Genomic DNA, 25,731 nt, shown 5'->3' on the forward strand with positions numbered 1-25,731 from the left:
TCTCTGTATGCATTTAGTGTGTATTTCCACTTAAAACCACCCTTAACAAATATAAAACAACTGGTTATTTCTAACGTCCAATCAGACTGTAAACTTACCATTATATGTCGAGTTCAAAATAAAGCCAATTAATGCCACATCATTGGCACAGGGGCACTTTGCCACTTTGATGTCTATCATGTGTGGAAACAATTTTTTGACCTGTGAGTTATTCATTTTAGATCCAAGAGTCCACTGCAGAATAGGCTCTGTGGAAGACAAATTTAGGCATTTAAACATGGCAGTACTCTTGAAACTGGAACATCAGTATTTTTCTTTAAAGGTTTTAGAAAAACTATGTAAAGGAAATATTTGGTTGTCCAAAGCAGGTAGGGGATATAGTAGAGGCTGGAGAGATAGTTCAGTGGTTAAGAACACTCTCTGATCTTTGAAGAGACCTGGGTTTGATTGCCAGCACCCAGAGAGCAGCTCAGTATTGTCTGAAGCTCCAGTTCTAGAAGATTCAGTACTCTCTTCTGGCATCCCAGGGCACCAGGCACACACCTGATGCACAGACATTTATACTGGCAAAACACCTACAAACATAAAAACTTTATACATGGGTATAATATGATCTCACTCTTCATCAGTTAAAAATGGGCCAGTTTCTATTTTGCAAAGGAGAAAATGGAATTCTATTGATAACACTCTGGAGAAAGGTCATACTGCTGAAGAACATTTAGGATAAGAGATATTAATTTAGCCATACATAGAAAATACATGGTCACATGGTCTGTGCTTAGAATTGCAAGAGCTGGAACACAGAACAGGGATATCTGTAACTACGGGATCTGCTTCAAAAGCATACATTTCCTTTTGCTCCTTTTGCAATCTCATCAAAACAACAGTAGGTAAATAAAAAGAAGAATAAACCCAGAGTATATACAGAGAAAAGAGACGTTTTCATCAGTGAACAAGAGACCAAGGCCTCTAGAAAATAGGTAGAAGTTGGGAGTGGACTAACAGAAAAAAATCAATTCAGTGTGAGACATCTTAAGCCTATCAAAAACTGCATATCACTTTCCTATTGAAATGAAAATCAGGTGTTTTTTTTTTCTTTTTTTAAAATTCCCCTGCTTTTGTTTTCACCAAGCTCTAACTCAGAAGTTTCCTGCTTTTCTCCATATCTGTTCTTCCCTCTATGAGAAGCATTCCATAAAATGCAAGAATGGGTGGAGCTCTCCTCAGGATCTCAGTGTATTCCTGAGCATCACTGGAACTCTTATTTACCAGGCTGGAGTAGGCAATGATCCTCTTTGGAAGACTTAATCAGACAAGGGCTACAATTTTAAAACTTACAATACCTACATGGATATGAAATTACTTGAAGCTAAAGTCAAACTTCTATATATAAAAACAGGAATTCTCTTTTCTCCTGGGGAAAATGAACATTGAAAAAACACAAACAAACAAAACAACAACAACCAAAAACCTTTATTTAAAAATTTCAAAAGAAAAACGTTTTTCCTGTGTTGGAAAAATCAGAGACCAAAGTAACAGAAAAGTACAAAAGTGTTACAGGTCAACTTGAAAGAATACTACTGTGTGATTTTAAAAAACAGTCAAAGAACTTCTAACAACAGAGACACTTAATAATCAGTTCTTAGCTGTTTATATTCTACAATGCAGTTCTAGCTCCTCAAACTTTCAGAAATAATCAACTGCGTCTAGACCCAAATACCTTGGGAAACTTCCTCTTCCCTTCCCCCTACTTTGTGTAAAGCAAGAAAAGCAGTTCAATTTCTCTCTGTTTGCTTATTATGTAGTCTAGGTACAGCCAGAAGGGGAAAGAAACAATGTCAACTACAGTAATTCAGCAGGAAGTTGCTCGGGACTTCAGAGATTCTTCTGGTAAGGAGCTGACTTCATAGGCTGCAATGTGTTTGCAGGCCATTCACACCAGACCTTAGAGAACAAGAAGTTCTGGATTGACAGTGCCTCTGACTTTAAGAAAAAGCTGCTTGGGGTCAGATGCTGTATTTTAAGTCATAAGAACTAGAGAGTGTTAGTGATCTAAAAGCCTCAGATGAGCGAGAAATTGATCAGCAAAGTTGATTTGACTAATAAACACCTTTGGTAAGCTTCTGGTAGGATCAACACACTGACCCGTTTTGGTAATTACCTGCGGGGTATTTACCCACCAACCCCACAGCTCCCCAGAGTTTTCTTGAGTGCAAGCAGCAGGAAATATTAGGATTTAGGACGTGGATATAAACAGATAGTAAATATAGGATAGCCTCAAGAGGGCCTGGAACCTATTCCAAAGGGCCCTGACTGTCTCTGCCCCAGGGTATTTATAGAAATGCCAAGGGGGTGGAGCAAAAGACCTCCCCTTCAGCACAGCCAAGTGCAGACTATCTCAGACACCTGCACTCTGGCCCGTGGTCCAATCATCCTCTCTATCAGACCTGCTGGGTAAAGCCACGAGGAACCAAAAAACGGGCTCCCACAAGTCAACCTTTCTTAACATATAAAAAATAACTCATTATTAAGCTTACAGCAATCTCCATAGCTGTTCTACCTCCCAGTATGGGAGTAGGGGATGATATAGATGGTATTTTTTTTTGGGGATTAGGTCCAAGGTGACCACAGCAGTCTTTAGCTGCATCAAGCCCTTTCTAAACCAAAAACTCTTAATGTAATTTCAAACTTAAAGAATCCCTTAGCTTCATCATTACTAATAACAGGTTAACATAAATATTGCTGTACAGTTACAATTCTCTCAATCTTACATCTCAAAGCAAACTCTTAACAGAACTATTTGAATTAACATATATGGTGCTATATATAGTTACAATTTTCTCAGTCTTATGACTTTAACTCTTAATAGAATCATTTGAATTTTCTTGCTAACAGAACATAGGAAAAACTTGATGTTTTCATGTCAAACTTAAATATTTCCTTAACTTCACAAAACCAGGATGCATTAATATCAATAGGTTAACATAATTTCTGCAAATATACATTCAACCTTAATTCACTCATAACTCCTTCTTTTCTTTACAATTTTTTAAACAAAATCTCGAACCCAGTTAGAAAAAACTCAGACTTATACAATTTCTACAAACCCATATTGAAAAGCAGTATTCTCAATCTAACCACTAACACTTTGAAAATTTTTAGCAAAACATCCAAAAGCAGTTTCTTAATAAAATTCTTTACATTTTAAAGGAATCTCAGTGTACTCTTTGCATTTCTTACTAACAAAACATAACATTAATTCACTCAAATAACAAGAAAATATTTTTTAAATTAAATAGACTAAGGAATATTAACTCTCCCCTTTCTTTATAATTTTTTAAGCAAAATCTCAAGCCTAGTTAGAAAACCCAAACTTTTCCATTTAAACACTTTCATTTGTAACACAAAACCAGTTCCATAAGTAATTCCATTTTTACATAAACAGTTCCATAAAACAGTTCCATTTTTAACACAAAACAATTTATGAATCACCAGCATATAGGCATACACAAAACTGCATTTTGAGTCTAGGTAGAAACAATAAATTTCTTCATTTAAACAGTTCCATTTTTAACACAAATAATTCCAGAAAACAGTTCTTAGGCCACTACTACAAGTAAATTCAAAATTGTCCCATAGCAATGAAATCACTTGTTCATTTCATTTTTTAAGTCTCAAAATTTAAATAATAAATTCTGGTATGAGCTTTCCAAATATGAAGAAATCCATAACAAAAATCTTTTTGTAGTTTTATCTCATTTTTTTAAGTTCAAAAAGTTTATTTTTTTTAAAGTAAATTCTGGTATCAGACTTTCACTTCCAAATATGAAGAAATATTTTACAACCAAAAACTTTTTGTAGTTTAATAATTTTTGTTCAAACAAGTGTCTCTGCAACTTTCGTTCTCAAGCCAGAGACCTTAGTTACAGTAATATTTTAAACTGCACCGTTTTTGATCTTAGCTCAGGTTTTTCTCTGTTGCGTTGATTTTCCATGGATCTCAACTGGGGATGCCTTGTGCTGGTTCTGGCATTCACCATTCTTAGCTTCTTAGCGGCTTCTGGAGCTTTTGAAAACCGCTCAGACTGCCTGCTTTGCAGTCTGATAGGACACTAACGTCTGTGTCTCAGGTTCTTTCGCCATATACATTAAGAATAGACTCACACTTAACATTTACACTTTTTTACAAACTCACATACCTTGCAAAGCATTTAGACTCACATTCAACATTTACACTTTTTTTTACAAACTCACATATAATATATTCATATCTACTTATTTATACTCCTTAAGGAAACTATAGAACTACTTTAGCAAATATATTTCTTATTTACTTATATTCATTCTATATTCTTATTTAAACTTACATTTACAACTAACATCTTTACTTTTTTACAAGCTTATTACTACATGTCTTAAGACTACCTTGGATAATTCTTTCAAGCTTATATCTTAAAAAAACTCTATAGATCTATTTTACAAACTTATATTCATAAGAACTATTAAGCAAACTCTGCAGGCCTACTATTAGCATATATCTAACTTAGCAAACACCTAAAGATTTCTTAACGCTTAGAGGAGATTTAACATTTTCTAACAAGACAGAATTATTTTCTACTTCTTACTCTTAATTATCATCACTATTTCTATTAGAAAGATTCTCTTAACTAGACAGAGTACAAAAATCATTTCTAAAGTTCTGAGCTTATCATTCTGAAAGTTCTTGATTGAAACAGTAATTCTTTAACGGCTCTCTCTTAACTCTGGGACTTAGTGACTTCTGTTGCTATGCATTTCAGATGTTTTATAACAACTCTATTAAGAGCTATGTCAGTTTACAGCAAACCCAAAAAGGAAGAAAAGAGAAAAGAAAAACCTTGTAAGGAAAATTCTATTCTGAATTGCTTAGCTGGCAACTCAACAATTTCCCAACAGGAGAAGACAGTTGTCTAAATTGGAGTCTGGTTCCAGACCTGCAGCTTTCAGCAGGCCTGAAAACATTGCTGAAACTTAGTTACAATTGTCTCAAACTCCTCAGCAGTCTGGAAGCCTCTTTATTCTCTTACTATCCCCAGACTGCAAGGTGGAACCTTAATATCAGGAAAACTGATTTAGTTGCTTTTTATACTCATCACCAAACTCTGATACAATTCCTTTTTAGTTTTTAAAAGCTGTATGTGCCATGAGTTCTTTAACAATGTTGATGTTTGATAGATTTTTATTAGCCCAATATTTTCACCAAAACTGCTACTATACAAGAGTCAAGAACATAGCTGTTCTTTCATGAAACCTCCTTCATTAGCTTACTCTGAGAAAAAGCATTTTCAAGACTTAGTATTTCACTTCATTAGCTTTAGCCTCTAATGTTATTGTTAGCAGCTGTGATATTTAGCTTTTTTTTAAATAACTTTTAGGTGAAGCAACTCTACTTTTTAAGATGGCTAGATTTTCTGAAGTTTGTTCCCATCTATAAAGCAGTCATTTCTTTTTGAATGCCTATTTCCTTTTCCGCTTAATTAGATTTGCAAAGGAATCATTCATTGCAGGTTGTTTGTTCAAAAGGCTAAAGATGGCGAAATTGCCCTGAAAGACTTTTGTTAGCTTGAAAATACATTCATAGTAAACTTAAATTTTCCTACACGATCTTACATTTCTAAGTTTTTCCTACACTATATTACTACACTATACCTTATACTTATTTTTCACAGATAAAAATTAAGAAATAGAAGATAGAAAATTTGATAGAAGAGATTTTTGCGCTGCAGTATCGGACATCCTTCCAGTTCATTTTTTTCTTTTCTCTGGAGGATAAAAACCCCTGCCCTTATTAATATTCATATTCCATTACAACACCAGACATGTCCCTTTTTTTTGACTGGCAGGACCTGACAACACACTTTCATCAAAAACTCTATAATAAAGCTATTATTTTCCTTTGCCTTTAGTCCCTGTTCATTTATCTTTAGTCCTCCCCTCCCTTTTTTTTAAGTCCCTGTTCATGGTGCCATTCTGCGGGTCATTTACCCACCAACCCCACAGCTCCCCAGAGTTTTCTTGAGTGTAAACAGCAGGAAATATTAGATAGAAGCATTTAGGATGTGGAAATAAACAGATAGAAAATACAGGATAGCCTCAAGAGGGCCTGGAACTTATTCCAATGAGCCCTGACTGTCTCTGCCTTAGGGTATTTATAGAAATGCCAAGGGGTGGCGCAAAAGACAACCCCCCCCCCCCCAGCACAGCCAAGTGCAGACCATCTCAGACACCTGTACTCAGGCCTGGCCCATGGTCCAATCATCCTCTCTATGCAGACCTGCTGGGTAAAGCCACGGGGACCCTAAAAACGGGCTCCCACAATTACCACTTTTCAACTGCAAGGGAACTGACTTGCCTATGGAAACATATTCCCAAAGTTCCCCTTTTTGTCGGATGAAGTCCCTAACCCCTCATCTGCCACTTGCACAGTCTCCACTCCTGAAGAGACTAAGGCTCTTCAATTGTTCTGATTAAAGAACAATTCTGTTTCTGGGGGAAAAAAAAACAAAAAACAAAAATAAAAAACTAGAGAGCAATTATGGTTTGTCTGCTGCCAAGTGAGAGAGAGAGAAAAGAAGTGACCAATATGAAGGTCACTGTTGACCTGTGATTAAAAACAGTTTATGTATACGATACAGAATTTAGACACACAGCTTGGGTCTATTGTAGTCTGTATTAGATATGAAGCAGCACAGACAGGATTTTTAAGCATCTCTTGTGAGATTAGTAGTGAATACAGACTTAGAACCACACCCTCACCTTTCTCCTTGACTCCCACTTCCTTGTGTTGCTCCTCCTATCTCTAACTTCCAGGAACTGATACTGCTCTACTTGATTGCTCCAGAAGAAGCAGAAGGTTCATCCTTGATGCCCCACTTCCCTCACCCCTGGCTATCAGGAATCCCATCTGCTCTACTTACAAAGTGTATTCTTTGGGCTGCTACTGCTCACCTTCTGCACTGCATGCACCACAGCCTGAGGTTTACAGGCAGCTCTTGGGTGTGGTGATACAACAGCTGCTAGCTATGGCCTTTAATCCATTCCTGCCATCCTTCCCCAAGAGTAGGTCTTTGGCTGACAAGCACCTAGCCCTGGGACCTTTTCCAAAGCTTAAGTCAGAATGTATCACCTTCCTACTCAATGTACTCAATTGATGCCTTTTTGTTATAGCTAGTAAAAAGCCCCCACTTTTCCCACAATCCCTGCCAGCTTTTCCAAACTCAGGGGACACCAACCATGCCATCATTTTCTGTGCTTCAGCAAGAAGGGGTCCTCTCAGCTCCTCAAACAGACCAATCCTATTTCTGCATACTGCCATATATATGTGTGTGTGTGTGTGTGTGTGTGTGTGTGTGTGTGTGTGTGTGTGTGTGTGTGTGTATCTTGTTTGTGCCATCAGGCTGTGGTCATGGCCATCTGGGATTTGGCACTGTGTGGTAGTCATCAAAGTTTTTCCAAACAGTATGTGAATTCCATTCTACTTTATGTGCTGATATTTACCTCGGACAAGATCCAGTAGGGTCCCTTCAGTATCATAAATGTTTAATCCTTTATGCATTGTGACCTTTATTATCCATTCTTCTACAGCTGCGATGTCTAAAAACAAGAGATAAACAACTTTTTACATGTCATGTTGATGAAATGGAAGAATGTTAACACTACCAACAACAATACCTTTTCCTTTTACAGTCATTTTCACTACATCTATGTGTCACATTTTACATATTTTTCTGAAAACTTATTTTCTGGTGAAATAATGGAAAAGAATTATGAAATGATTTTACTGCCACAACAATGTATCTTAATGCTAGTAAATTTAGATCCTAATTTCTCTCCTCTTGTGGGCTGCAACAATACATTATAGAGATTCAGCTGTGTATTAAAGCTATACTTTAACTGACCAAGCATCCATCAAATGGGAAGCCATTTATTACTGAATATTAATACAGCCTTAATATTCAGCTGTGCCTTGCTATGAATTTCTTGTGGGCCCATATATTACTAGACCATTTGGCAAACAGTTCAACTTCTCAAACCTGCTGAACCTCTAGGTAACTAACTCCCCTGCTGAGCCTAGGAGACAAGCAGCTGTATATGCATAGCTCTGCTTCTTGTACAAATGAAGCTCAGACCATCCCTTGCCTTCAGGCCTAGTGGCTTTCCAGAGAAATTGACTGAGAACGAAGGAGGTTTTTGCATAACCAGGTTCAGGAAAGACTGGAGCAGAATTCCAGAGGCAGACACAGAACTGCATGGCCAGAGAGAAGAGAGAAAGACAGAGATTCTGTAGAGGGTAAAACAGATCTCTCGTAGAGTTTATCAGAGCCAGGGGTAAGGAGTCAGGAAGGATAGATGGAGAACTAAGGAACAAAGGACAAAGATGAGACCAAAAGCATAAGGGCTTAGTTATTACCAGAGCTATGAGGGGACAGAAAAAGTAGGTACAAAGAAGAACTGAGACTCAGGACAGAACTGAAGCTGTATAGATAGAGTTTTGTCATAAAGGAATACAGTAAACAGACAAAAGAGCATAGTGTACATAGATTCCTTTCCCTCAGATACTCCACTCTGAACGCAGTATCTTCCTCATGATTCTGGGAGGAATTTTCTCAAGGCTGGAACTAGGGAAAATTCCATTACTCTCTGACAGCTACAGAGAGGAAAAAAAAAAACCATATCCCTTTTGTGAAACAATATAATATTATTTTAAAGTACCTGTCAAAGGAAAGTACAGGACCTGAGGGTGGCAATAATGAATTTGACCAAATGTGTAAGGAAGAATTAACAGCATTTCTTATCAAACTAGTGCCCATAAATGAAATAGAAGGAATACTTTTAAACACATTCTGCAAAGTCAGTATCACCCTGATACCAAACCAGATAACGGCAGACCATAAAGAGAAAATGCCAAGTCAACATTCCTGATGAACCTTAAGGTAACATATCCTCAAACAAATACCAGGAGCTGAAGAGATTGCTCAGTGGTTAAAAGCACTGGCTGCTCTTCTAGAGGATCCAGGTTCAGCTGGCAGCAACCACAGGGCCACCACAGCCATCTCTACCTCCAGTTCCAGGGCTTCAAACACTCACTTTTGGCCTCTGTGAACTCTGTACCCACATGGTGCACATGCGTATGTGTAGACAAAACACTCAGATAAAATAATAATAAATAAATCTTTGAAAATACTAGAAAACATAAATCATTAACACAGTAAAATGATCATTCACCATGGGATTCATCCCAGAGATTCCATGATAGTTCAATAACAAGAAACAAATAGATTTTAAGATGGGCAGTTCTCCGAAGACATGCAAATAACCAGCTGGTATATTAAACATTACTAATCACCATGGAAATGTGATTCAAACCATGACATGATATCATTTTATGCATGATAGAATATCCATAACCAAAAAGACAAAAGATAATAATGTTGGTAAAGATGTTGGGAACTAGCAACCCTTTAACACTGTTATAGTCATGTAAATTAATGTTTTCAGGGAAAACAGTGTGGAGACTTCTCAAAACATTAAAAATAATCCAGCAATCCTACCACTGGGTATGTAGCTAAAGGTAGTGAGATCAATGTGTCAACGAGATGCCTGTCTGCTGCCATCTTATTTTTATAGTACTACTCACCATAATCAGAACAGTCACCCAAAATATCCATTTTCATTGGCATGAATACTGAAAATGTAGTATACTGCCGGGTGTTTACCCACCAACCCCACAGCTCCCCAGAGTTTTCTTGAGTGCAAACAGCAGGAAGTATTAGATAGAAGGATTTAGAATGTGGAGATAAACAGAAAATATAGGATAGCCTCGAGAGGGCCTGGAACCTATTCCAATAGGCCCTGACTATCTCTTCCCTAAGGTATTTATAGAAATGCCAAGGGGGTGAAGCAAAAGACCTCCCCTCCAGCACAGCCAAGTGCAGACCATCTCAGACACCTGCACTCTGGCCCGTGGTCCAATCATCCTCTCTATGCAGACCTGCTGGGTAAAGCCACGAGGAACCTAAAAACGGCTCCCACAGTATACCCACACTCATATGAATACTATGACATCTTGTTATTTGAGACAACATGGATGAATCTAGAGAACAGTATATTAGATGAAATAACCCATGCATAGAATGACAAATACTAGCATTGTCTAATTTACACGTAAATATAAAGAAGTTGCTTTTATAGGTCAGAACTGAATGGTGGTTCCCAGAGTCTTGGGTGGTTAGGTTCTAGGGAGAGATAGGAAGATGTTTGTCATGGGCACGTAATTATACTTAAATAGGAGGATGGAAAGGGCCAGAATATGAAGACAAACAGAGACAGAAATAAATGAGATATTGTTTGTTTTAGGTATTTGGGAAAGATGATAGGTAGTGAGGAGAAAAGACTTGGTGATGACTACAGATGGCCATAGAGTTTCTGCCCTTAGTGATGAAATGAACTAAAATTGAACTGAAGAATTATTGTACAATTATGCAGTAAGGCTGTTTTAAAAATAAAATACTGCCGGGTGTGTTTGGCACATTCCTTTAATCCCAGCACTCTGGAGGCAGAGGCAAAAAGATCTTTGTGTCCTCAAAGCCAAATTCCAGGTCAGTCAGAGCTACATAGTTAGATCCAGTTTCAAAATAAAATATTAAGGGCTAATGTTTCACTAAGGATAAAATCCCTGAAATATATTTTAGCCTCTGTGTGTTTATTTAGGATCACTTTGCTGCGGGACACAGGAAAACTTCTGGCGCACATAGAGTGCCCAGCTACATGTATAACACAACCCCTACACCTAAGGCTCAGAGAACATTGTGGAACCACTGGTGTGGTGGAAAGACTGTGAGAGCTAGTGAGGACCAGGATGTTACTTGCAAGATTGCATCTTCTATATGACAGGAAAGATGCACTCATGAAATCTCAAATATATGGTTGCCAAAACAAATCTAATAATAAATAACAGCACCAGTCCACATGACAACTTTTGAAGGGAGAATTATGTTCTATCCCTAGATGAATGGCTTATAGGCAATTATGATGGCTAAGGCAGGGAGATGTTGAAATTTTTAAAAAATGAAATAAAAAAATAAACATTTTTATTTTCTATAGGCAAAATTAATTCAGCATTTATTTTGCATATATCATAAGAGTCCCACCATTTTTCACATATGGGAGTATATCCCATGACTGAAAAGGTATCAATTTGGTCCACTAGCTCAATATTCCCAACTCCTGGAATTTAATATTCCTCCTCTTCTCCCTCTGGGTATTTACAGCAGTATGTGATGTTGTACTTCCACACACCACTTATGAGTAGATTCCATAACAAAATAATACATCACATATTACATCCTGTAACATTTTCAAATTAATTCCACTTCAATAAAATATATCAAGGCCCAATTTCCTCAATATTACAATTTCGAACTTCTAGAAAATGAGTTTGTTTTAAATAAAGCATGGTATAAAAATATATTGCTATATAATATAAACATATTATCCCACACAACTTGTAAGACTGCCAGATAAAATACCCAGTTAAATTTGAATTTCAGATAAACCACAAATAATTATTAGTGTGTCCCACACAACTATATGGGGGCATTTATATGATGTTGTATGGAACATTCCTCCAAATTATAATGTTCTCTCCAAATTGAAACATTCCCTCAAGGGGGCAGGCCTTGGCTCACCAGTTTCAGTAGGTAAACCAAAGGGTACAAATCCAGAACAGAACTGTAGAAGATTCTCCATGCCTCCACCCAACTATGTAAGGGGGAGTAAACATTTGCAGAGGGTAGAGACTGACTAGACATCCCAGGAAAGAGAGATGTCCCAACTGTGGAACTGTAGCAAGCTTGTAGAAATCTTCAGGGTTGCAGGTTTGGGGAGTTACAACCCAAGTTAGGGTGAGCTTTCTGGAGCTGTAGCCACACTTGTGTTATCCCTGTTCCTCATGAGGAACCCCTCACAACTTGCTTAGGAAACCCCTGAAAAAACTCAGTGGTTCCCCAAAGTGGACACTGGTACAATAATTACTTCAGTCTGCTGCTGGCTCCCTTTCTGGGGTGAGTACACATGTGTTTTACGTCTCCCCAGGAAATACCTGTCACACGACACATGAGATAAGATGTGATTTATTACATGAAGTCAATGCTTTTATTTGCTAAATTTGGCAATACAGACCCATGAGTACAAGAATTACTTCAGATCCCTCTTACCTGTGTTTACTGTGATGCTTTCTCTAGGAATATCAATGAACCAAAGAGCCCGATTGTTGAACTTGAAGAAAGAAGAAATCAGCATACATTATTTTACAACATTAATAACAACACTTATTTTGGTATATCCTGCCTAATAATTTTAAAATAAAATAAGTCAAAAATATCCAAATATATATACATATGGTCCACTTATAGATAAAGGGTTTTCAATAGCAAATTTCACTGTTAGGGATGTTTCCCGTGTTACAGTCACATATGAGTAAAATCACACACACACACACACACACACACACACACACACACACACACACACACATTCAAGGATATTTTGCATCATTGTTTGTAGTTTTATGGCCACATGTTGGAACTGCCCAGCAAGCACAAAGCTAAAGCATTACTGACTAGATAAGTCACAGTCAAGTCATGAGGCTGGCAGAACATTTGGAAATTTAAGAGGGAAATCCCAGGAACAGGAGAGCAATAAATATGGGGAGCTCTAAAATTTACATAGAAAACATGTCTAAATACTTTGCTACACCAATGTAGAGAATACTCCCAGAACAGCTCTAAAAAGAAAAAGCAGTGGAAGATAAAAACTAGCAGGATAATCAAAACTACAGGTAAAATAGTTTGCAGTTTTTTTCTTTTCTTTTTTTCTTTTTTACCAAGGAAATTATCTGTTTTTTAGACTAGCAGTAAAAATAAAATTTCTTAGAAGAACCAGAATCCAGAGTTGCCACAAGATGTTACCTACAGTGTCCAGTTTTCAAACAAAACAATGACAATAGGCAAATGTAACTGATACTATGGGGGCAAATGCAGACAGTCAGTTGACTCAGTTTGGCTAACAGGCAATGAATTAAATACTATTTTTACAAATCTGTGCATAGACTGAAGGAAACTGTGCCAATGAATGAATGCATAGATAATTCCAAAGAGAGTAGAAAAGACACAAAGAAAATCGATGAGAGAGAGGAGGGATTATATGAGCAAGAGATATAGAGACCATGATTGGAAAAAGTACAGGGACAACTAGCCAAACTAGTGGAAACACATGAACTGTGAACCAATAGCTGAGGAGCCCCCATGGTACTGGACTAGGCCCTCTGGATAAGTGAGAGTTATTTAGCTTGAACTGTTTAGGGGGCCCCCAGGCAGTGAGAATGGAAACTGTCCTTAGTGCATGAGCCTGTTTTTTGGAACCTAGTGCCTATGCTGAGACACTTTGTTCAGCCTTGGTGCAGGGAGGAGGGGATTGGACCTGCCTCAACTGACTGTACCAGGCTCTGCTGACTCCCAAGGGGAGACCTTGCCTTAGAGGAGATGGGAATAGGGGGTGGGTTGTGGGGGGGAAAGGCTGGGGTTGGGAGGAGGGAGGACAGGGGAATCCGTGGTTGATATGTAAAACGAATAGAAAATCTCTTAATAAAATGAAAAAAAAAGAAGATAAATGCAAAAAATAAGGCTGTAAGTTGAACAACTGAAGTAAAATATATACTAAGTAGCCTCAATAGAAAATTGAATAAGATAGACAAGGAAAAAGGGAATTCAGGGATATACAATTGACTCAATCATAAAGGAGAAGGAAGCAGTAGCATGACTGGAGATACTAATAATATATATTATGTATCTCAAAAAGTTAAAAAACAGGACTTTAATGTATTTACTATAAGACATGAGATGCTATGTCAATGAAAGAAACAAAAACCCTAAACAAAAACAAGAACAAACATGATACATATTTGAGAAGAGAGTAATCTAATCTAATGCCAATATTGTACAATATGTACATTTATTTAAATACCATGTGATACCCCACTTACACATACAGATTTTATATTTTCATCTATCTGTCAAATTTAGAAAAAAATGAAAGTGACTAAAGAAACTTAATAGTTTTAGAGACTTGTAGGACAATATCTTGCTTTCTAAGACTTCTAAAATTAAGAGTCCTAAGAAGAAGACAAACAAACAAAAGAGCAGAAATATTGTGCTTATTTTTTGCATTTATCTTCTTTTTTTTTCATTTTATTAAGAGATTTTCTATTCGTTTTACATATCAACCACGGATTCCCCTGTCCTCCCTCCTCCCAACCCCAGCCTTCCCCCCCGCCACAATGCAGAAATAATTACTGAAGGCCTTCAAAATTCAGCAGACACAAAATATGCAGCTCAGAAACCCAGTCAGGAAAGTACAAAGAGAAAAATGTAAACATGTGCAGAGAAGAATGACACATTACATATAGAATGACTGCAATTTAAAGCTAACTTCTTATCTAGAAACAATAGTGTTATGTGACTTTAGAATGTTCCAAATTCTGGAAGAAAATTAAGCCACTGAAAAATGGCATATTTGGAAAAATTATCTTTTGAAATTTAGGTGACTAATAAATATGTTAGAACTCACAATATGTTTAGCAAAATTATAAAATGAAAGAAAATTATATGTTGGGAGTAGATTTAATGGAACAAATGTAAAAGGTATACTCTTGACGACCACATGACATTGTTGGCAGAAATCAAAGATCTAAATAAATGCAAAGATGTCACATGGTTATCATTTGGAAACTCTACATTATTAAAATGGCAATGTTAACCAATTTACTTGCATATTGAACACAATCTCAGGAGACTATTTTGTAGACACTGGCACGGTTATCCTAAAACTTAGAGAACCAAAGGGACTCAGACTAGGAAAAAAAGCAGTCAATTGAAGAAAAGTGAATTGAGGCTTTGTCAAAATTTAACATTGTTGCCCTGCTATCAAGACAATGTGGCATTAACATAAGGGTTAGGATCACAGATCAAAGCAGTAGTGTAGTTTTCGACAGAGATGCTAAAACAATCCAGCAGGAAAAAACAGCATTCCTCAATGTAAGGTGCTGGAGTGCACCAAAACAATAACTGTAGCACTCTTGGGCTCTGCCCCACAGGCTGCCTGCTCTGTGATTGGCTGGCAGAAACAGCAGTTAAAACTCCAGTTGGGAGGGGCCCAGGAGACAGAGAAGACCAATTGAAGGGCGATTAGTTTGAGCAGACACTCAACTAGGATCATGAAAGAAGAGGTAAAGGAAATTCCTGTGAGAGTGGCCTTGCATTGCCCTCTGGTCCCTAAAGAGATTGGTGAGGGCTGTCAGATGTGCCTGTCCTTTGTGCCTGGGAAGACTCAGGTGGTGATTGCTACTGATAAATCCTTTACCTACGATTTCGTTTTGACCCCTTCACTGAACTAAAGGAGGTCTTCAACACAGCAGTAGCACCACCCCTTGAAGGCATATTTAAAGGTTACAATGCCATTGTCCTGGCTTATGGGCAGACTGGCTCGGGAAAAAACTATTCTATGGGAGGTACATATAGTGCAGACCAAGACAATGATCTAACCATCAGTGTCATTCCTAGGGTAATACAACTTCTTTTTAAAGAAATGGATGAAGAGAGAGACTCTTGAGTTTACACTGAGAGTTTCTTTCTTGGAGATTTGCAATGAAGAAATTTTGGACCTTTTTGTTCACCTCATGAGAAAGCTTATCAAATACATATCTGAGAGGATCCCAAGGCAGGAATAAAGATTGTGGGACTCATGGAGAAGATGGTTCCAGCTGCCTTTGACATGGTTTTCTTAGGGTCCACAGATCACCCCACAAAAGACCACCACTCACGTATGCAAAAGTAAGAGCATTTATTTTTTGAGAGAAGACTTCCTGCATGCAGGGGTCAGCCACACAACAAAATGTGATGACCCCCCAGAGAAGCTCCAAGGCTCCTTTTATAGACAACTATGAGGGAATTAGGTCATCCTAAACATGATTGTCCAAACGAGCAGCAGCCACACTATGTTTCTGATTGGCTGGTGCTCGAATCGTGGCTGATATGCAGTATCTCCCTCACCTGTCTTATCATAAACTGAAACTGAAACAGAAACTGAGACCTAAAAAGATACCAAAACTTAACTGAAAATCAGGCCTAGTAGAGGCTGGGGACTGGAGAAGCCCACCATGGTGCTATTGTGGCCTCTCATTCCCTCCTTGAGTAGTGGTTCATTTTGAATCCTAGGGATGTCTCTGTGTCAGGGCCTACCAGGTCCTGACTTAGTGGTTTGTACTGCTGTCTTAGGACCAGCAGCTGTACTGTGGAAATCTTTTTGATAAACTTGACCAGAGCATTGATTATACAGTGTCCACAAGTTAGGAACAGCATCAGAAGGACCAAGGGACCAACCAAGGCAGATACCAAAGTCTAGGGTGACCAGTTAAATAGTGATTCATTTATCCCTCATTCTGTTGCTTTTTCTGAGGAGCGTCATAGAGTCTTTGATAACACCTGAGTGGCTGGCAGGGTGGTTCACTTGCCCTTTTTAGTTTGATAAGGTCCCCATTCTTAGAGGCCTTACACCAGGTGTGGTCTGTGGAGACGCAACTCTGTAAGGCACAGAAATAGTCTCTTCCTTCCTCTCCCGCAGGTCCCCTTTTGAGTCTTCAGATTATATCTGGGACAAAAATAGAAATAGTGGAAATGTTGTCGCAGTCATGAATCAGAATAATAGGTTGCTAAGAGGGCCCCCAAGTCAAAGTACAGATCAGGAAACCAAGTCCCCTAAGTGGGCAGAGTGTGGGGGGAGGTTCATTCAAGATCTCCCCATCTGTGCCAATGACCTTCTAGGTAACTGTTAAAGGGCTTAAGGGGATTTTGGCACCCTGCCAGGTCCTGGTTGGAAAACCCCAGCAGACATAAACCAAGGAAACCGAAGCATAGGAAACATAGGAGCAAGCCCATCACTAAGCTGGTTCCATGACTTTCTGGATTCTTAATTTGAGAGGGTCCTGTGGATTTGTAACAATTCTCCACATTCCAGGGTTGGTCTCCTCCAGGGTGTAGTCCTCAGAGTCAGTGTGTGGATCTATGGGCTTCACATGGGATTGGTGTATCCCGGCGAGGACCCCATCTACTTTGACAGCTGTGTTGTCAGGATGATGGTGTAGGGTCCCTTCTAGCCAGGCTGCAAGGTCTCCTTTCAGTGTCTTTTGTCACCAAGTCCCCTGGCTGGAAACCTGTGAGGAGCAGACAGAGGTGCCTTCTCATAGACACCATGTATTTGGGGGCCAAAGCTGTTTCTGCACCTGGAACAAGACTGAGAGATGAAAGCAGGTCCATTGTCTGAGCCTAATAAGACAGGAAGTCCATACCTGGAAGATGATATCTTCTAGAATTTTCTTGGCCACAACAGTAGCTGTCTTATTCTTGGTAGGGTAAGCTTCAGTCTTTCCTAAAAAGGTATCTATAAAGACCAATAGGTACCTGTAGCCATAGAGCCCAGGCTTTCAACTCAATGAAGTCAATTTCCCACTTTGCACCAGGCCATGTTACTCTTTCTCTGCTCCCCATTGACACTTCTGTGCCTGATTTGGCATTCACCAGACAACATGTTGGGCAGCAGGCTACAGCTTTCTCCATTTTTTGGTCTCAGGTCAAACACCTTGAAGTTTGCTCTTCTTAGTAGGTCTTATATTTTCCTAGCCCCCAAATGAGTACTTTGATGTGTCTGCCAGACTAACTGGCTGGCAAAGTGTGAAGGGAGGATAATATGCCCATCAGGAGTCCTATACCATCTGTCCTTTTTTGTAGGCAATGATGAAAGTTCAAATCCTCTGAAGTTCCTTCTTGGTATAGGCAGGGTTTTCGGGCAAGGTTGGGGCTGCTAGTTTAGCCATGTTGATTATCAGGGCAGCTGCCACCTGAAAGCTGCTTCTCGTGTGGCTGCATCTGCCCTCTTGTTTCCCTTAGAAATAGAGTCCTCTCATTTTTGATGTCCCAGGCAGTGCATGACAGCCATTTTGAGGGGCAGCCATATGACTTGCAGGAGATTAAGGATCTCCTGTTTGTTCTTTATAGTCATTCCTTCTGCTGTCAGGAGGCCCCTTTACTTATAGATGGCACCATGGACGTGCACATTGGCAAAAGCATGTTGGCTATCTGTGTGTGTGTGTGTGTGTGTGTATATATATATATATATATATATATATATATATATATATATATATATATAATCTCTTCCCTTGCACCGTCTGTAAGACCTTGGTTACCCTTTGGGCCAAGGTACCTGGGGGCAGGGTTTCTCTCCAGACAATTGCTTCTTCCATAGTCACTGCTGCCCATGCATACCTGGTGCCATCCTTCATGAAGCTACTGCCATCCATGTATCAGGTGATGTTGGCTCACTCCTTTAAAGGTGAGTCACCAAAGTCTGGCCTTGTGCCTTGTAGGTGGCTCAAAATTTCCTGGCAGTCATGTAGAGGGCTATCTTGGTCTGGGTTTGGGAATAGGGTGGCTGGGTTGAGAGCACTACTGGAGGTAAAATGGACTTAGGGGGGATTAAAGAGCAAAGTCTTGTAGTGAGTCAGCCTAGCATTGGTCAGCAATCTATCATGTGGAATGTTTGAGGACCCCTTCTATAGTATGTGGTGTGGTTACTATAAGGGCCAGGCCAAGAGTCAGTTTGTCTGAGTCAATGACCAGCAAGGCTGTTGCTCCTATTATGTGGAGGTATGGGAGCCATCCTATTGCCACCAACCTAGCTTCTTTGACAAATAGGCCACTAGCCTCTTCCAAGGTATAAGAGTCTGGGTTATGAATCCTTTGGCTATCCCTTTCTTTTTATCCATGTATAGGTGAAATGGCTTTGTGAAAAGCAGCAAGACCAATGCTGGTGCCTCTAGCAAGGCTGTTTTGATTTTGTTGAAGGCTACTTCCATTTGCTCATTCAGTTCTAGGGAAATCTCTCTGCCCTGGGTTGCCCTGTATAATGGTCTAACCAATTCAGCAAACTCGGGTATCTAAAACCTACAGAATCCAGCTGACCCCCAAAACTCTCTCACCTCCTGATGGTTAGTGGGCTGGGGGATTCTTCGAATGGTCTCTTTTCTTGCCTTTGACAGCCATCTTCTACCCACCTTGAGTAGGTACCCCAGGGATGTTACCTCAATCTAGCAGAGCTGAGGTTTCCTCATAGGCACATGGTCCCCAGAGTCCCCATAGTTTTAAACAATCCCTCAGTAGCAGTCTCACAGGCCTCTGGAGAATCTGCAGCAATCAGCAAGTCATCCACATTCAGGTGGGCCTGTCTGCACTCACTCAAATCCTCGTGGAGGGCTTCATTGAAAATAGTGGGGGAATTCTTGAATCATTGGGGAAGCCTTGTCCAGGTCAGTTGTCCATTGAACCAGTCATCCAGATTCGACCATTCAAAGGCAAACAGATGCTGACTGGCTGGCAAGCTGAAGAAGGCATCCTTGAGGTCTAGCACTGAATAAACAACCCATTAAGGTGGCAGGGTGCTAAGAAGGGTATATGGGTTGGGCACAGTGGGATAAATGTCCTCTACCCACTTGTTTATTTCTGCAAGGTCCTGGAAAGGCCTATAGTCAGTGGAGTTGAGCTTTTTGACAAGCAGCAGGGGTGTATTCCAGGTGGACTGGCAAGGGACAAGGATGCCTAGGTCCTCAGATAACTGATGTGGGAGGCAATCCCTTGCTTAGCATCTCTGGGCATTGGGTATTACCTGATGCAGGCTGGTATAGCACTGGCCTTCAGTTGTACCACCACAGGGGGCCATTTTGGCCAGTTTGGCCAGTCCTGACCCTCCAATCTCCACCCAGGCTTGGAGAATTTCCTGAAGTCATTGTCATAGCAAGCTCCTTGCCTCCTCATATCTTTCCCATTCTGAGAGATCTGTAAACAGCTTCCACTCATCTACAAGGGCCATAGTAAGGATATTTAGGGGTTCCCCTTTTTGGTCAGTCACCATGATCTCAGCCTTTCAAAGTGGATGTGGGCTCCTATTTTGGTCAGCATGTCCCTCAAGGGGTACGGGCACTCGGGAATAACCATGAAGGAGTGGGTTACCAGTCCCTTACCTATGTCCACTTATCTTCAGGTAATCCATGAATATCAGCTCATTCTTGTGGCCCCTTGTACCCATGATTATTTTGGGGACATTTGGCTCAGAAGTTGTTTTAGCATGGAGTATTGTGCTCCTGTGTCCACCAGGAAGACAGTGGGCCTCCCCTCCACTCTTAGGGTTATCCAAGGCTCAGGGAGGGTGGCCAAGCCCCATCCCCTTCAATCACTCAGTTCTCTCAGCTCTAGTACCTTGGTCCCTGAGCACTGTTGTTCAGGGCATTCATTTTTACAGTGTCCCAGCTTTTTGTAGTAGGCACAATGGTCTTTTTGTAGACAGGGCCTATTGCCCAGTCTCTGCTTCACATTTTTTCCTCAGGCCATCCTCCACTGAGAGTTGGCCATTTGTTCCTGCAAAAGCTAGAGAGCTTTCCTTTCTGGGCAACAAGTCCTAGGTTAGTGGCTTGAGTCTGGAAGTCCTTATTAATAGTTCAGTAAAAGGCTCAAAGAGATCAAGGTTGTCTGCCCCATCTCTTCTAGAAGAATAAAAGTAGTTACAAGACAAAAACACAGAAAGACAACTCAACACATCAGACAATGTACCAGTACTGCACACAAAAAAGGAGCCGAAATCAGAATGAAGGCCTCTTTTACTATAAGCAAGCCCTGTCTGGCAGGAACAACCTGCTCTGTCCCACTTGAATTTCAAATGGGACCTAGTCCTCCTCTGGTGGGTCCAAGATGTCTCTTGAACCACCTGGTGCAGGTACCACTAGTATGTCTGCCTGGCGCACCCAGCCTCCAGGATTGGCTTGAGAGTTACAAAGTTACATATAACAGAAATGAACAAAGACAGAGAACTCTCACTTACTGGCCCAGTTCCTTAAATATTCAATGTGTTGGGGGTCTTTGTGGGGGTGGCTATCCCAGAGGAGCCCCTAAAAGTCAGCGTTTGCAGATCAACCCAAAAAAGAACACCATTCACATATGCAAAAGCAAGATCATTTATTTCTTGAGAGAAAAATTCCTGCATGCAGGGGTCAGCCACACAACAAAATTGTGATGAATCCCAGAGAAGCTCGAAGGCTCCTTCTATAGACTACCAGGAGGGGATTAAGTCATCCTAAACATGACTGTCTAAACAAGCAGCAGCCACACTAATGTTTCTGATTGACTGGTGCTATAAGTGCTGAATCATGCCTGGTATGCAATATCTCCTTCACCTGCCTTATCAGAAACTGAAACTGAAACAGAAATTGAGAACTAAACAGATACCAAAAAGTAACTGAAAATCAGGCCTCTAGAGGTTGGAGGCAGGAGAAGTCCTCTATGGTGCCATTGTGGCCCCTCAGTTTCCTTTTTAGAGCAGGGAAACAACTCTAGGACTGTGGCTGCCACAGCTATGAATTCAGTCTTCCCGATATCATGCCATCTTCGCAATTTCCATAAGGCAAAGCAAGAAAACTGACAAGAACAGCAGCTTTCACTCTAAGCTGTGTCTTGTAGATCTTGCTGGATCAGAAAGACAGAAGAAAACCAAGGCCAAAGGGGACCACCTGAAAGAGGGTATTCATATTAACCGAGGACTCCTATGCTTGGGAAATGTAATCAGTGCTCTTGGAGATGGCAAAAAGGGTAGCTTTGTGCCCTACAGAGATTCCAGGTTAACTCGCCTGCTTCAAGATTCTCTGGGAGGCAACAGGCACACTCTTATGATTGCTTGTGTGAGTCCTCCTGACTCCAGTCTACAGGAAACATTAAATACCCTACACTGTGCTGACAGAGATAGAAAAATCAAGAACAAATCTATTCTTAATACTGAACTTAATCATCTGAAGCATCAGGTTCAACAGCTACAGGTCTTGTTGCTATAGGATCATGCAGGTAGCTTGCATAGATCTATAAATGTAGAACCATCAGAGACTCTCCAATCTCTGATGGAAAAAGAACCAGTCCCTGGTAGAAGAGAATGAAAATTTGAGTCATGTTCTGAGTGAGGCAGCTTGTCAGAAAGTGCAGATGTTGGAAAGGATCATTGCTACAGAACAAAAAATGAGAAAGTTAACACCAAGCTACCAGAGCTCAGGCATCATGCAGCCTGTAAACTGGATCTTCAAAAGCTAATGGAGACTTTGGAAGACCAGGAATTAATAGAAAATGTAGAGATAATTCATAGTCTGCAACAAGTTGTTATTCATCTATCAGACAAAACCTGTTGCTTTCCAAGCTGCAGCCACTGAATCGGCAATGGAACTAGATGGTCAGGTGGTCATCAGTCCAGAGACTAGTAGGTCTCTGATGCGTTCACCACACAGCACATTCTACATCAAACTCAGATGTCTAAGGAACTCACTGAGTTGAATAAAGCTCTTGCACTGAAAGAGGCCCTAGCTAGGAAGATAACTTTCAGTGGTAGCCAACAACAGCCCATTCAGTGCCAGTATGAGGCGAACATCAAAAGTCTAGAATTAGAAGTTAGCAGTCTGCAGAAGGAAAAGGAACAATTGCTTCTGGAACTTCAGTCAGCCAAGAAGGATGTCAACCAGGTTACGTTGAATGAGCATCACAACAAATGTCTACAAGAGCTGAAGGCTCAAATAGCTGATTTGAAGAAGAAACTAAATGAACAGTCCAAGCTTCTGAAACTGAAAGTCCACTGAGAAGACTGTCTCCAAACTGACTCTGGAGATACAGATGATGAAAACCCAGTGAGTAAAGTTAGTGTGTGAGATGAAGGAAGATGCTGAGAAGTCTAGACAGTAGAAGAAACCAAAGGACAGAGAAGTAATCCAGTTAAAAGAACAAGACCATAAAAGGCGATACGAGCTGCTCAGACTTGAAAGAGACTTCCAGAAACAGTCCAGTGTGCTCAGGTGGAAAACTGAAGAGGCAGCAGCTACCAACAAGCACCTCAAGGACGCCCTCCAAAAGCAACAGGAAGCCACAGATAAACGGAAAGAAACTCAGAGCTGTGGAACAGAAGGCACAGAAACATGAGTGAAGAACTGGCTTAGAAATGAAATTGAAGTTATGGTCAGTACTGAGGAAGTCAAACACCATCTGAATGACCTTCTTGAAGAGCAAAAGATCCTAGCTCTGGCTGTGGGTCAACTTAAAGAAAACAAGGAACCTGGGGAGAACCCACCCCCTATGCTCCAGAGAAGCATATTTGCTAGAGATGAAGTATGTGGTCATGCTTCAGAGCCAGAGGATTCTATTACAAAGCAGATTAAAAGCCTAGAGTCTGAAATGGAACTCAGGAGTGCTCAGATTGCTGACCTACAGGAAAAGCTCCTGGATGCAGAAAGTGAAGACAGGTCAAAACGACACTGGGAGAATATCGATACTATTCTGGAAGCCAAATGTGCCCTAATATATTTGGTTGGAGAGCTGGTATCCTCCAAAATATGGGTCATCAAGCTTGAAAACAACCTGAAACAGAGCCAGGCTGGCTATTCTAAAATGCAGAAGGTGCTGGTTGAGGAGCAGAGTCATGTCGTGGAAGAGACAGAACAGAAAGCTGAGTTGCTCAAGGTAGAGCAAATGCACCAAGAGAAGGTACTCTACCTTCTCAGTCAGCTGCAGCAAAGCCAAAGAGTAGAGAAGCAGAGAACCTGGAGGTGTCGATCAGTGGAAAGGAGCAGCAGCTGCTGAACACACTACAAAGTCAGGAGGAACAGTTTAGGAAAATGCAAGAACTGTGTTTTAAAAAGCTGCAGCTTCTCCAAGAGAATGAAGCCATCAGAAAGAAACTTAGCATCCTTCAAGGTGCCAAAGGCCAGAAATCTCATCTTCCTAAGGATGATCTATCTCCAGATTCTTCCTTTGACTACATTCCACCTCCACCCAAACCATCCTGTATTGGAGACAAGTTCCTGGAGCAGAGCATAGACATTGAGTATCTAACATATCTTTCAAAGCATTTTGTAAATGAGTCTGAAGATGGTGAGGCCAATGATGAAGAGTGGAAACCAAGGAAACAGGCTAAGGTGTTCAGGAAGACCATCCAAGAGTGTTTCAGCAGAGGATGGTGTAGTAACAAACACTATGGGTGCAGGAAAAAAAGGGTTGGACTGCAGTGTGGCCTGTGGCTGTGACATCACAAAATGCCAGAACCACCCGCAAGAACAAGACAGCTTGGGTACTACTGAGTGGAACCAGGATTCTTAAAGCTTCTTCAAACTGGAGGATCCTACAGAGGTGACCCCAGGACTGAGCTTCTTCAACTCCATCTGTGCCACTCCCAATACCAAAATACTAAAAGAGATGAGTGATATGGATCAGGTTCTGTTAAGGAAGACTGGTCTTGCCGTTTCCTTAGACCTCCCAGACACAAAACACAGAGCAACAGAATCCCAAGAAAGTAAGGCCAGAGGAAGAAGAAGAAATGAGCTCTGGCCAGCAATAGCAGCTTCTTCTCTGGCTGCTCTCCTACCAAAGAAGAGGCCCACTGAGAGTGTAGTCAGCTCTTCTCTTCATCTTTCCTGGCAGACACTTTAAAGGTACAGCAGGGGAGAAGATTATTTCTAATGACTTCCCTGGATTTTTGTTTTCTTGCTATTGAGAAAAAGGGACACAATGTTCCTCTAAGAAAGAGGACCTCTGTTGGGTGTTGGCTCCTTGTCTTCAGACACCCACCCAGGACCACTATTCTCTTCTTCAGAATTGAAGCCACCTACAGAAAACCCAGGGACACTTCAGGAAACAATCCTCACTCAATGCAGCTCTTTCTTTGTGATGACTCAATGCTGTCAGCTCACAGAGATAGGGCTGAGGTCTTCCTGTCTTGAGACTGTCTCAGCTTGAAGGAGAAGCCTGTTCCAGATGGAGACTGGGCTCAACTCCTTCACCCCACCTCAGGAATTGGCCTGAGATCATTCCTGTCCTGACTGTGTCTGTATTTTAAATGTTTTAACAGAACCCCCAAATTGTTTTCATTTTTCAACGTTAAATAAATCAACCATAGCTACTCCAAAAATGACTATTATGTACTGTAGTATACAAAAAATGGACGACAGAGTTATTCAAAGTGCAAAAAAATAAAGCAAAAACTATAGAATCCTGGAACAAAGATAGGGATAAACTTGGATCAGGAGATGATTTTTCTACACATGACACAAAATGCACAAGTAACAAAACCTTTAAAAGTCCTCAAAAGAAAAAAAAAACTTTCTTGTATTGGATGATGTGAAAATATAAACCATAGAGAAGAAAATATTTGCATATTATATATCTTATGAGCAAACTCATATATAAATAACATCTATAAATTATCTATGAAAACATAAAAGTCCCCATTAACAATGGACCCTAAGGAATCAGAATAGCCATTTCCCCTAATAAGATATTAAGTGGCCAATAAGCATAAGAATTGATAGACAGCATTAAAGACATGCAAATCAAAACCATGATGAAGTAGCATTTTATGTATTCTAGGAGATTATAATAACCATTGCTGAGGACAGAGACAAACTGTGACCAAGTAGTCAGGGTTGGGAAAGGAAAAGAGTACTACTACCTTGGAAAACAGTTCCTCACCATATAACCCAACAATTCCATTCCTGGATATGTATCCCAAATA

The 25,731-nt window shown here is 40.2% G+C and overlaps 1 protein-coding gene and 1 pseudogene across 5 annotated transcripts in view; one reads left to right on the plus strand and one right to left on the minus strand.

Moving 5' to 3' along the window:
• LOC131923817 (cation channel sperm-associated auxiliary subunit beta-like) overlaps positions 1-25,731 on the minus strand; it is a 149,888-nt gene that overhangs the window by 96,996 nt on the left and 27,161 nt on the right. For all 5 annotated transcript variants that reach the window (XR_009382732.1, XM_059278999.1, XM_059278997.1 and 2 more), the window contains 3 exons: positions 12,255-12,315; positions 7,537-7,632; positions 99-248 (listed from right to left, as the gene is read on the minus strand). Coding sequence is in view for 4 of the 5 variants with exons in the window: in XM_059278999.1 (XP_059134982.1) it covers positions 99-248; positions 7,537-7,632; positions 12,255-12,315 (307 nt within the window). In the remaining variant the exon portion in view is untranslated. The remainder of the gene's footprint in view (positions 1-98; positions 249-7,536; positions 7,633-12,254; positions 12,316-25,731) is intronic.
• On the plus strand, positions 15,311-25,122 carry LOC131923816 (chromosome-associated kinesin KIF4A-like; annotated as a pseudogene).

The sequence above is a fragment of the Peromyscus eremicus genome, chromosome 14 (genome assembly GCF_949786415.1).
Source record: "Peromyscus eremicus chromosome 14, PerEre_H2_v1, whole genome shotgun sequence".
Lineage (NCBI taxonomy): Eukaryota > Metazoa > Chordata > Mammalia > Rodentia > Cricetidae > Peromyscus > Peromyscus eremicus.